This window comes from Cornus florida, unplaced genomic scaffold (assembly GCF_030987335.1).
Source record: "Cornus florida cultivar Cherokee Brave unplaced genomic scaffold, ASM3098733v1 CherokeeBrave_3.0.0_Hap2_Chr05, whole genome shotgun sequence".
Lineage (NCBI taxonomy): Eukaryota > Viridiplantae > Streptophyta > Magnoliopsida > Cornales > Cornaceae > Cornus > Cornus florida.
The window spans coordinates 59,806,702-59,818,931 of NW_026775575.1; the positions used below are offsets into that span (position 1 = coordinate 59,806,702).

The window sequence follows — 12,230 nt, forward strand, 5'->3', positions numbered from 1 at the left end:
TTGGAAACCCTACACTTAACACTTCCATATATATATATATATATGTATGTATGTATATATATGTGTATATGTGTTATGATTGTGTTTAAATAAAAATATAATCGGTTATGGGACGGGTGATGGGGCGGGGGCGGGGGCGGGGACGGGTGATGGGGCGGGGGCGGTTATGGGGATTAGAGAAAAAAAAATTAACCGATTATGAGGCGATTTTGGGGACACCAAAATTAAACGGGAGCGGGAATGGGGAATGGAAACCCGTCCCAAACCGCCCCATTACCATCCCTACCAACGTTTGACTTTAAATGGTAAAGTACACCTATACCCGAAGTGAAACTCAAGGGTGATAATGTAATTTAACAGGGAATGTTATAGTGCTGTAAGTGGCAACTCACTAATTTCAGTCGCGCGCGTAAGTGATATGGAAGCGAGTGAATATGGTGGGGGATGGTTCTGAGTTTTTGACCGCTTGCTCAGAAATAAACCCTCGGTGGTGTCACCGTACTTGAATTCCAAATCAGCTCTCCAGTTCCGGACATCACATGGACATGGATTCTTCTGATTCCAGTAAGTTCCCACATGCTTATGCTTCGATCAAAACATTTCCTATGCGTTTTTTTCCCTATGAGTTTCTTTGGAGAATCTCTAATTTGCTTATTAATCTGCCTTGAAATGCTCTAAAAACTAATTGGGTTTAATTTGTTTCATTTTCTTCTAAGTTGATTTGATTAATTTGAGCAATGGGTTTGAGTGCTGATGACCCAAATTCTTGTCACTTATATATATGTATGTATGTATGTATGTATATATGTATGTATGTATGAATACAGATACATGTGTTTGTGTGTGTATCAACTATCAAACCATTTTTGAGTTTTTGGGCCATGCTGAATCGAATTGATACCCTAGTTTGTTCACTTGGTTGCCTGGAAAACAGAGGGAAAAGGATAGAAGAAAAAGACTTGCTTTGATTTGGTTTAGGCTCAGTGGAGAAAGTCTTTTGTTTTTCATGGATTAAAGTTTATAGAGATTTTAGTTTTTAAAACCTTGGAATATATTCGTCTGTACATTTCCGAGCTACCAAATGGGCTGTACTCTGATGTGGCTAAAAGTCCTAATAACACTTGTTTTTTGGTTTTTGGTGTGAAAGTAAGTTGGTGTCTTCTAATCAAGGCTGAAATGCCTCTCGAAGATGGTTGAAGTATTTTTCAAGGGCATGGTCAATATTCAATTATAATCATTCTTTGCATCCAATGTGTAAGGATTTACAGTGTTTCAACAGATGACTAGTCAATGTCTTCATATTTTGTAGTTTCATAGCATAGGTGAAAAAAAGAAAAGAATGGTGATAATACTGGCTCACAAGTAAGATTGTACTCTGTTTAAACTAATTTAATCAAAAATGGCTGCCGATGTGAACTTATTAAATCGAATTTCACACAAGTAAGATTGTACTTTGTTTAAACTTTAATCCCTAAAAAATGTCTGCCGATGTGAACTTATTAATCAGAACTTATTAAATCGAATTTTACACAAGTGTAGAAAAAAAAAAAACCATGTTCACTTGCTTTAATACTTAACACATCAAAATCTTTGGAAGTATATGAATGATTTATTTTAATTTATCTCAAAACCAATCTAAAATGCAGTCCAAACTCAGCTCAATTTGGCTAAAATTTGCTATGTCCCAACCATGGGTTGGGTTAATGAATTTCTTTCCATTGTGTTCTTTATTTGACCATCTGTTATGCCATCATTTCTTTTCCAATAATTGAATCTACAGTTGTTTACGAAATGTTGTCCTTGTGCATGCTTGGTTAGGATCATCAATCACGTAACTCGTTTAGCGGTTTGGTTGTTGGTTTGCATTGATCTTGAACATCTGTACTTCTATATTCTCTCATTTTGGCTTACTTTTAACTTCATATGAATGTATTAGAATCTAATGCTTTTTGTCCATCTTGCTACTAATTTAATTCTTCTCTCTTTGTATGATATTCAATATCATTGCTGCGGTTGGCCACTTAGCATTCTGTACCATAATACGTGGCTGTCTTGATAGTCGATTAATTCAATTTTAAACCATTCTCTTATCAACACCTTGAAAAACATCTCCATTTCATTAATTCAATTATTTTCTTTTTCATATTTTTATGACAATATTTTGTTCTAGTTGAACCTATCAGTAATAATATCTTACTGTTTATCTGTCATCTTATCAACTAAACGTTTTCATATGAAAACAACATATTCCATGGGCCTTTATATAAGAATGTTCGTTCATTTTATGTTGTAGCCACCCCAATAAGATGGGAGCTTTACGTTGACCTATTCGAATAATTTACTTTGCCTAAAAGACATTTTCTTTGGGCAAGTATATTAGTTTAGTATGACTTCCTCGCCTTATATGCAAAAACTTTTTCCATTGGGCTCATACATTATTTTATTTATGGTGGACATTTCTGTTTTCTATTTTGGGCTTTGTAGTTTTAGTTCCTTGGTAAGAAACTTCCTCACTCTTTGCTTTAGTTATTAGAATATCCCTTGTCTCATCCCTAACTCCACTACACATATTGAATCACCCCTAACATTTAATAGTACCTTTTTGCCTTTAATTTAACACCTCAAACCCTAAAGTAGTGTAATTATTGGTTACAACACTTCTTTTCTGGAATCTGCAATCAATCATTCTATCAATTTTTGAAATCAAGCCAATTGCAAAATACTTTCAGCTACAAACAACCCTCTCCTCTACCTTCATAATTCCTACACCTACAAACTTCATTATTATTAAAACCCACCATAAAAGCAATTACAATTAACATTCTCTTAGGTTCCCTGGTAATCTACTTATCAAAATGTTTTTATTACTCTTTATTTGCGTTAGTCTTTGATTAAATTTTATCTTTCTGGGGATTTTAGTTAACATCAATTGGTACAACATTGCATCATTAGACAAATTCAGGTACAAGTACCAATTGTCTTTTTTCCCCTTCCTACTATAGGTTTTTTCTTTTTATTATTTGTAGTGTTATATGTTTTCTAATTGGGCAAATTACACTGCCCTTTCCTGACGTTTGACAAGAATACAGAGACCTCTTTGTGTTTTCGAAAACCACACCTCCTCTCCTGATGTTGTGTTTGGGTAATACTTTCCTCCCTCGTTGGTTGTCAATATTGGTCAACGTTTGAAAGTGCTGATGTCGGCAAGAAAAGTTTTTTAGTATCACATTTGCTGGTCAAATGAGTGGAAAGACTATATAGTCTTCTAGCAGTGATGTAAAGCCACATTTTTACCCCTACTACAACAAAGGAAAAATACAAAATTGCCCTTGGTATTGTCTATGTATTTAACTCAACTACCTTGCCCATTTTTCATCAGCTTGGATATGGGAACTTGTTCGTGGAACAGCTTAGCTAGGGCATCTATTGAACTGTGGAGCCAAACAGTGAATAATACATATAGTAATATATATATACATATATATATATATATATATGGATTAGTTAGGTTAACATACAGAATGGGCTATGTGGATTTTTATGTACATATATAGTTGTATACACATATAGGATTTTTACCAAGGTTTTTCGAGGTGGCTTTTTACTCAAATATAGGATTAACCTAATTTTATTATTAGGTTAAGTCGGGATGTCTTCTACAAAGCAATCAAATCAAATTTTTTTTTTTTTTGGGGGGGGGGGGGTTGTTGGTGATTATGGTTCTGGTTAAAGAGATTAGAGTGGATTTTTTTTCTCTTTGAAACAATAGGAAAACCTTGACAATGCAGAGAGAGAGTTGCCACCAGAGGAGAGGAGGGGGGGGGGGGGGGGGGGGGGGGGGGGGGGGGGGTGGGGGGGGTGGACTCTCTCTCTCTCTTCCCACGGGCATGTTTGTTGGAGTTTGAAGAAGAGAAAGAGGGTTTGTCAGAACTATGCCATGAAACAACGAAGAAGCAGAGTTTTTGTACCCACCCAAGATATGATATGTAGTATATACATACACATTTCATCTATAAAGGTTGAAATCGAAGCCTTGAATTGTTCTCCCTCTCCCCCCACACACTAAAACCCTAAATCATATTTTTCTCTCTAAATTCTCCCTCTATGAAACTATAGAACATGATATTAATCTAAAGATTGTCGAAAAACGTTAATGTAAATCTCTCTTTCGATTTCTTTCAAAGAATAATTGGAGGTTTTGGGCTAGATGGATGGAAGTAATGGATTTTCTGCTCAGGAGTTGATTGAAAATTTCTTGGGGTTCTAGGTAGTCTAGAAGGAGCATTTTTATCTTTTCATGAATTAGTCTCAGTCAACATAAAAAATCATATTTAATTGTGAGGGCTGATAAGTAATTTAATAAGAATCATTAATGCCGTCAACCGACTACATAAGGAAACTTTCTGTACCTTTCTCAAACATTAGGGGATGTCATTGTAATTTGTCCATTCTAATTCAACAAAACTTACCAAGTCCGTTTTTAAAATACCCTGTACTTTTTATAAATTAATTTGTGAATGTAATTTTCCCCCTTTAGTTAATCGCAGAGTCCATCATGAAATTTTTTTCCCCTGCCTCTGATGCATTTAGTCATGTCTTAATTTTTTTAACTTCTTAATATTCTTTTCTTCATGGTTTCTGTCTTTGTTCTTTGTATGAAAGCATTCAATTTCGAACACCATATAACTGAAAATTTCCTCAATTTCTTTCTGGCTTCCTATTGATTTAATAATTAGACTATCTTATTTAGACCTTTATGAAAGCTACTTAAGAGGGTTCCTCTAATCTCCTCTTTCAACTTCATTGTGCCACCTTAACATTCACTACATTCTCATAATACGATAGCCAATTCTTTCACATAGCATTATTTTTTTTCTTCCAAATTTTCATTTTCTCTTTTGTCATATTATCTACAAATAGTAGTCTTTGACCTTTAAATTCAGCACCTAGCCCTTGGTAGCTCTTTCTCATTTCTTTCTTGTATTATACATCAAATGCACTGTATTGTTTGTAACAAAACATGTGTGGGACATTGGAAATGATGGCTTTACTTGATCAATACAACTTTTATTTAATAGGAAAAGAGCATTGGTTTTTGGAATTTATGGGTCTTCTTAGAACAAGAGAAAAAATATTGCTTATAGCACTTGATATCATGTGGCAGTGGATATGGTCAAGGGAGAAGAGGCAGCAGACAGCCCAACTGAAGGGAATGCTGATTCGTTTGAAGGGGCTGAAGGGAATGCCGATTCGTCTGAAGGGGCTGAAGGGAATGCCGATTCGTCTGAAGGAGCTGCAGTTCTAGAACCATATGTTGGTTTGGAATTTGAATCTGAAGATGCTGCCAGGAAGTTCTATATCGAATATGCCAGACGGGTAGGTTTTGTTGTGCGTATTATGCAACGCCGCCGCTCAGGGGTTGATGGGAGAACTCTTGCCCGTCGACTTGGATGTAACAAGCAGGGGTTTTCTCCTAATCATGGCGCACTTGGACCTGATAAGAAACCACGATCTAGTGCTCGTGAAGGTTGCAAGGCCACAATTTTGGTTAAGATGGAGAAGTCTGGAAAATGGGTTGTTACGAGATTCGTGAAAGAACATAACCATCCTCTCATTGTTACTGCCCATGGGTTTAGTACTTCGGTGAGTTTCTTCCATCCATCTATAATTATAATGTTTAAATATCTTTTCCCCCAGCCATTAATGTTCCTATTTCTCCTAAAGGACAGTTTTGAATCTTTTACCAATATTAAGTTCTCATTGTTTCTGGGTATTAGTTTTGAATAGTCTGAGGATCTTACAAGTTATGACACACATCAAAATGTTAGGCACTCATAAGTCATTTACTTGATAACAATATAGTTTTAGGGTTTTAGCTTCTTTATGATTTTTAATTTTTTACTTTTTTATGTGGCTTATCCACATTTCCCATGATTTTCATCAATTTTGCTAAAATGTTGACCAATATTAATTCAAAATATTGACACACATTATTCTGTTTTATGATTTTAACATGATTAGACTGTTTCCATGGTAATTATTTAACATCGTAAAACCATCTACACCATAAAACTATTTTTCTTAAAAAGTTGTCCTTTTTGCTACTTTACCAGTTTTTGCCAGAGGCAAGGAAGAAAATGTTGTGGAGCTTGGAGATATGGGTATCCCAATGGATATGTCAATGCACTTCTATGTCTAGAAAAAAAAGGGAGAAAAAAAAGGAGAGAAAGAAGTGTTAAAATTAGCTTTAATACCTGGAAATTTTTAATGGAACTACTAGATATGCTAAGAGAAATAATAGTGAACCCTTTCAGTTAAAATTCTGTAAGAAATAATAAAATTGCATACATAACAAATGTATTATGTATGGTTCAAATGCGCATGCAGTGAACATATAGGAAATATAGGGTAGAAGAATGCAATTCTTATATTATTCTATAATTGTTGTCTAAAATATAAATACATTATCACGAGGAAGCAAACTATTTTATTAAAACATGAATACTTACTATGAAAACAAAACATTAGATAATATTTTCTGTAGGCGGGTATAGTAATTGAGTTTGGATTGTGTATGTACGCACACATATATAGGGCACCAAAGTGGCAGCAGTCAACGTACATGGATGTATGTAAAGTATGATATACATCTTATGAGGAAACGAAAGTGTCTTAGATTCTGTATACAATCGAAAAGCTGTTCAATAGAAGCAGCTCTTCTGGTAATTCAACTATGTAACAAACTCAATACTTTCTAGCTTATGTATTAGGCTCCTCGGTTCAAAAGTCCTCTGATTCTGCCCCCCTCAGGCGCACCATATGAGACAATGGACTATTGCATCCCAAATATTCCTCGTCTTAGAGATGCTTTCCCCTTTCCAGCAATGGAAAAGTTCATGTACCGATCTGTAAAACACCAACGAGACCTCAAACAACAACAGGATACAAGACCATAGTTCCCTAGTGTAACGGGTGGGCGCTTGCCCATTTACCCAAAAGCTCGAACTGTTAGGTAAGGCTGCATACCCACCCATTTATACCCATGTTACTTCCCATCCGGATCCGATGTGGGACAAGTTTCCCCTTGTAACATTCTCCCCCACCCGAACTCGCAACGCCCTCGTTGCTGTTGGGCCACCCTGCCTACCCGGGGTGGCACACCCGGACGCCTTCCGGGCCGGGCGCTTGACGTGGCACCGGATCAAGGACTGGGTCTGGCTTTGATACCAACTGTAACGGGTGGGCGCTTGCCCATTTACCCAAAAGCTCGAACTGTTAGGTAAGGCTGCATACCCACCCATTTATACCCATGTCACTTCCCATCCGGATCCGATGTGGGACAAGTTTCCCCTTGTAACACCTAGCCACTTGTCAATGCATTAAAAGAAAAAAAAAATGATTCACCAATTCCCCATCCTCCTTGCACATGCAACACCAATTTGAAATGAAATTATTCCACACTAACCTGCAAGTAGTCAAGATAGTCTATTGTATTGGAAATGAGGTAAAGAGATCTAGAGATGTGAAGGAGATACTAGGTGGGTAGAGAAACTAGAGAGGTTGATCCACCAGTATCAAAGAGGCACGTTTGGGAAAAATAGGTGGAAAAGGAACACCATTACTTAATGTTAGTCACCGATGGACAGGGTACTGATCTAACTTTCAGCATTATTTGTACAAAATGTCTTTGTACTTGAACTTGCATTATCTTGAGTGACAGTGTCTATCTTTGTACTCGAACTTGCATTATCAGGAAGATAGGTTGAAATAGGATAAAAAGATGGATGTCATTGATATATTTGTATTTACTGATGAATATATCACCATTAAAACAAACATGTTGAACGCTGGAAAAGAGAAAACTAAGTCAAAGAAGATTTCGAGCTATAGCTGCCATCCCTAATTCGTTTTAAAGGAATATAAAGAAGCACCATTTTTTCCCCCTTTTTGTTAAAGGAGGAATGTGATTTCATTCACTTATATGACCTCCCTTAATCTTTACCAAGAGGGTATTTGGTAGGTCACTCAAAGAAATTGCTTAAAGTTCCAAATATAGTAGAGCCAGATGTTAATGGCAAGATTCCGTGTTAATCACTTGAGTCAAAAACCCAAAAAAATGACCATAGGCAGCAGAAAATGCACAGCATATGCCAAAACGTTGAATAGCTTTCACGCTTGCTGGATATTTAGGATCATCTGGTGTGGGTGATGATGATCTTTGATGGGGTCTGTTCCGAATGGGGATTGCGAGTCTAGTGGCTTTGATGCATAGTGCCTCATGTAAGGCACAGTTGATGAATGATGTGAAAGTAATATTCAGTTCTTATAGATCATATTACCAGCTTGGTTTTCAACAAATAACTGGTTTGTTTATCACACTTGTAGGGCGATAAGGATAAGAAAATTGAAGAACTCACTCTGGAATTGAAGCGTCAAGATCAATTGTGTGCGGTATATCGAGAAAAACTACTCAGGTTTCTGGCAAATGTTGAGGAGCAAGCTGAACAGTTGTCTTCAAAAGTTCAAGTTATTGTGGACAATGTAAGAAAAGTTGAAGCTGAAGTGAAAAATCTCTCACACTGTAGATAACCTCAGGCATTTAGAGTTAGTTATTTGCTTTGTATAGATTGTATATAATTCAGGTACATTTTTATGATCCGTTTTTGAGTTACAGAGCTTGCTTATTTGAATTTCCTTCTTTCACTTAAGATGATGGTATAACATAATCTTGTACTGTAATTTTAGAATTGTTTCATCATATTGAATTGAAGTCTCTCTTTCTCAAGCAGATACATGGCCTTCCATTTGGTGCTCTTTCTGATGTTTGCTGATTTGGGGTTTTATTTTAAAGTGTTTTGGGTTTATGGAGTGCTAACGTGCAGAAAATGGAAAAAAAGGTTGCTCTGAATTCTAAAATGCTATTGTATTATAAAAAGCCATCTTCAAGTTGATGCAAGACAATGGCAGGGCCAGTAGCTTAGGTGAGGTTTACTTTACCTACGCCCTATGTCTTACTTTAATTTCTCATAAAGTTAATTGGAAAACATGTTTCTTTCGAAGAAGGGTATAGGGATCTGAACATTGCATTACAATTCATAACTTGAAATCGAAAAGCACATATTGGTTCCTTTTTTTTAATTGTTTTTTTTTTTTTTTTGGACTTGCGCAGCATGCTTAAAAGGTAAAATTTGCTTGGGAGGATTCAGGATTTCTCTAATATTTGCAGGTGCAATGGCATTCTTCGCATAGAACTAGTTTAGAGGCCAGGTAGGTTCATCTCCTACTCTCACACATGTCAGCAACTTTCTGCATGGATTAATATCTAGCATGCATATCTCAGTTGACTCTATTTTAGAGCAATAAAAATCTCACTTGCTGGCCAATTTATAATATTGTGTAATTATTCGATTTCTGGCAGCATCAGGGAAGTTAAGTAGTATCTTGATTCACAGTTTTGGAGTGCTGTTGAAATTGATTTATGGTTTGTGTCATTGAACTTGATTCAGGTAAAGGGTCATTTTCTATTTCCATACTGTTGATGAGATGACTCTATTTACAGACTCTGTAGTAGCATAATGAGATGATCTATTGTTACTCTGCAGTAGCACAACACCATAGCAGATGCTACTGAGAAGGAAAATTAACTTCCTAGAGATGCCATTTCAAGTATTATGACATTGTCAATTATTATTTTTTTTCCCTCTCTATTGGCAAGAAACACACTTGTACACCCACATGCCCTTACGGGAACCTCGACCTTCTGCACAGAAGGTCGATGAAGTGCTACTAGGTTACAACTGTTTTACCATCTTTCATTGCTGTAATGGACTCCTCTATTTACGCGGTGATATCTTTATCCGTGTGTGAAGGTTAGAACTGTTTTACCAGCTCTCATTGCTGTAATGGACTGTTCTGTTTCCGCGATATCTTTGTCCGTGTGTGAAAAAGGTTCTGCTAATGTTAGAGGGGAGAATGATCTTCTTGTTTAATAGTTTCTCATTTCATTTTTGCCTCTCCTTTGTTCCTGGCCATTTCTGAAAAAGTGTAGTGTGCTGCATTTGGCTTGAGAATTGCAGAAATTTGTCTTCTATTAGATTCAGATGGTTTGAATAGAATGTTACTTTTAGATGAATATATATATATATATATATTTGGCATTTGCACCCTTCATCCAATAAGAAAGTACTAGTGTATGTGTGTGTATGTACATTGTAAAAGTTAGAGCTTGATGAATTTGTGAATCAATTTAGAAAATCTAACAAGAAATGCTTGCATTCCTTTTTTCTTTAAATTATTTTTATCTCTATTCAGATGGTATTTACTATTTAGATAATCTCTTTAAAATAACTTAAAAGGTTCTTATCATACAATGGGCTCATCTATCAATAGGATAAAAATCATTAGTTACCAATAGAATAAGATAGATTTTATTTTATTTTTGTTGTTATTAAAACTTAAAAGGCCTTAGAATAAAAATGATTCTCAACTTTGAGACTTGGGGATTCAATCTCTCAATTGATATATATATTTTTTCGGTTAGTAAAATCTCTCAATTGATTTTTTGTTAATTTTATTTAATAAATGAAAAATTATATGTATATGTATAATTTTTACTGTCAAACACGAGTACACCAAGTAAATAAAGTTGTTACGAACTAAAAAAAAATTTATCACATGATGGATTATTTATATTTTTAATAATAATAATAATAAATTTAATAATATAGATTGAATTTGAATTCTATTGGGATTTTCCCAAATCAACTCAAATTGAGAGTGTCAAACAAAAAAAACAAACAAAAAAATCAGATTGGACTCAAAACGTCATTCAACGCATGAATAATTCGAACGTGGACCCCTGAAGGCTCAAGCCCTCACCAAGTGCCAAGTTAATTATAGTCCGCCTCGAACGTGAGCAAACCCCGAGTCACACGCGGGTGATAAATAGCATTTTTCTCACCATTTTCTATCAGAAACTCCAGAAGCTAAGGGTCCGTTTGGATGGCGATAACGTTATATGTTATGGTTTGGTACGATATGAAAACAACTGTTTTGGTATTGGTATGTTTTTAGTAGAAATCGGATCCATGTTTGGTAACGATTGTTTTGTTTTTAATAATTGTATATCAGAAACATGATAACGCGTTTGGTATTGTCATGCGTTTTAAGAAATTCAAAAACAAAACACGTTTGAGAATAGTGTTTTGTTATTAAAAATTCTGAATCAATAACAGAATACCTGTTTGGTAAAGACTGTTTTGTTTTGTTTTGAAAAATTATATATATGAATACAATTATAAGTTTATATGTAAAATAGTCCATTTTTCTTTATGATTTGAAATAATTTATGGAAAAAAAAAAAAAAAAAAAAAATCTGCATTAGAGTTGGGAAATTTTTTTTTTGTTAAATTTACAAGTATAATGGCAACCAAACTACTTTGTAATAATGAATAAATCTGCATAAACATGATTAATGGCAACCAAATTACAAATCTAACTTTGTAATAATCTTTTAATGAGAGTAGATCTTTGCACTCCATTTATCTTTTTCTTTTGGCTTGCATTCCATTTAACTTTGTTTTGTTTCATATATATATATATATATATATATATATATATATATATATATATTCATGAAGAATGTGAGAGAGAGAGAGATCCTTGTAGTTAAAACTAACAAGAAACAAAGCCAAAACGTTAATCGTCTTGAATTGGTCAGAGTTGAAATTTGGTGAACATTGAAGCTTGTAAATAGTTTTACTTCACTTAGATTAGTTTGAAATTTTGCAGTGGAGGTCCTTCAAATTGGTAATATTTTTTTTTGTTTAGTCATAAGACCATTTCCCCTTTTGTTGAGTATTTATTTTGATAACGGACTTGTGAATATTTCATACAATATCCAACCATAAGCAGAATTGATAAATATGAATAAAGATTAAAAGTAAGCAATCAAGGAAGATCCCTCTTACAAGACTGAACGACATTCACATATATACTTCCACGTATAGTTTTGCTTTATACATCACAATCTTAAGAACTTGAGTGTTGCATCATTCACATATATACTTCCACATATAAGAAGCTAGACATTCCTTTAAAATATTTGAAAGTACACACACACTTCATTACACTTACAAAAAATATACACATAATTGGAGATCACTAATATTCATTCCATAAAATGTACACCCACTTTTTTATACTTGCATAGGCCTCCATTTGATTAACTT

The 12,230-nt window shown here is 34.8% G+C and overlaps 1 protein-coding gene across 1 annotated transcript; it reads left to right on the top strand.

Annotated features, from left to right (window-relative positions):
* The first annotated feature begins 390 nt into the window (after positions 1–390).
* LOC132306583 (protein FAR1-RELATED SEQUENCE 5-like) lies at positions 391–8,788 on the top strand. Its single transcript, XM_059804023.1, has 3 exons — positions 391–564; positions 5,165–5,643; positions 8,386–8,788. The coding sequence occupies exons 1-3, from the start codon at positions 540–542 to the stop codon at positions 8,587–8,589; spliced, it is 708 nt and encodes a 235-aa protein (XP_059660006.1). The 5' UTR covers positions 391–539; the 3' UTR covers positions 8,590–8,788.
* Positions 8,789–12,230: the final 3,442 nt, after the last annotated feature.

Coding starts and splice junctions, on each gene's coding strand:
- LOC132306583 (XM_059804023.1), top strand. CDS start 540: ATGGACATGGATTCTTCTGATTCCA. Junction 565..5,164: donor CATGGATTCTTCTGATTCCA/GTAAGTTCCCAC, acceptor ATCATGTGGCAG/TGGATATGGTCAAGGGAGAA. Junction 5,644..8,385: donor CCCATGGGTTTAGTACTTCG/GTGAGTTTCTTC, acceptor TCACACTTGTAG/GGCGATAAGGATAAGAAAAT.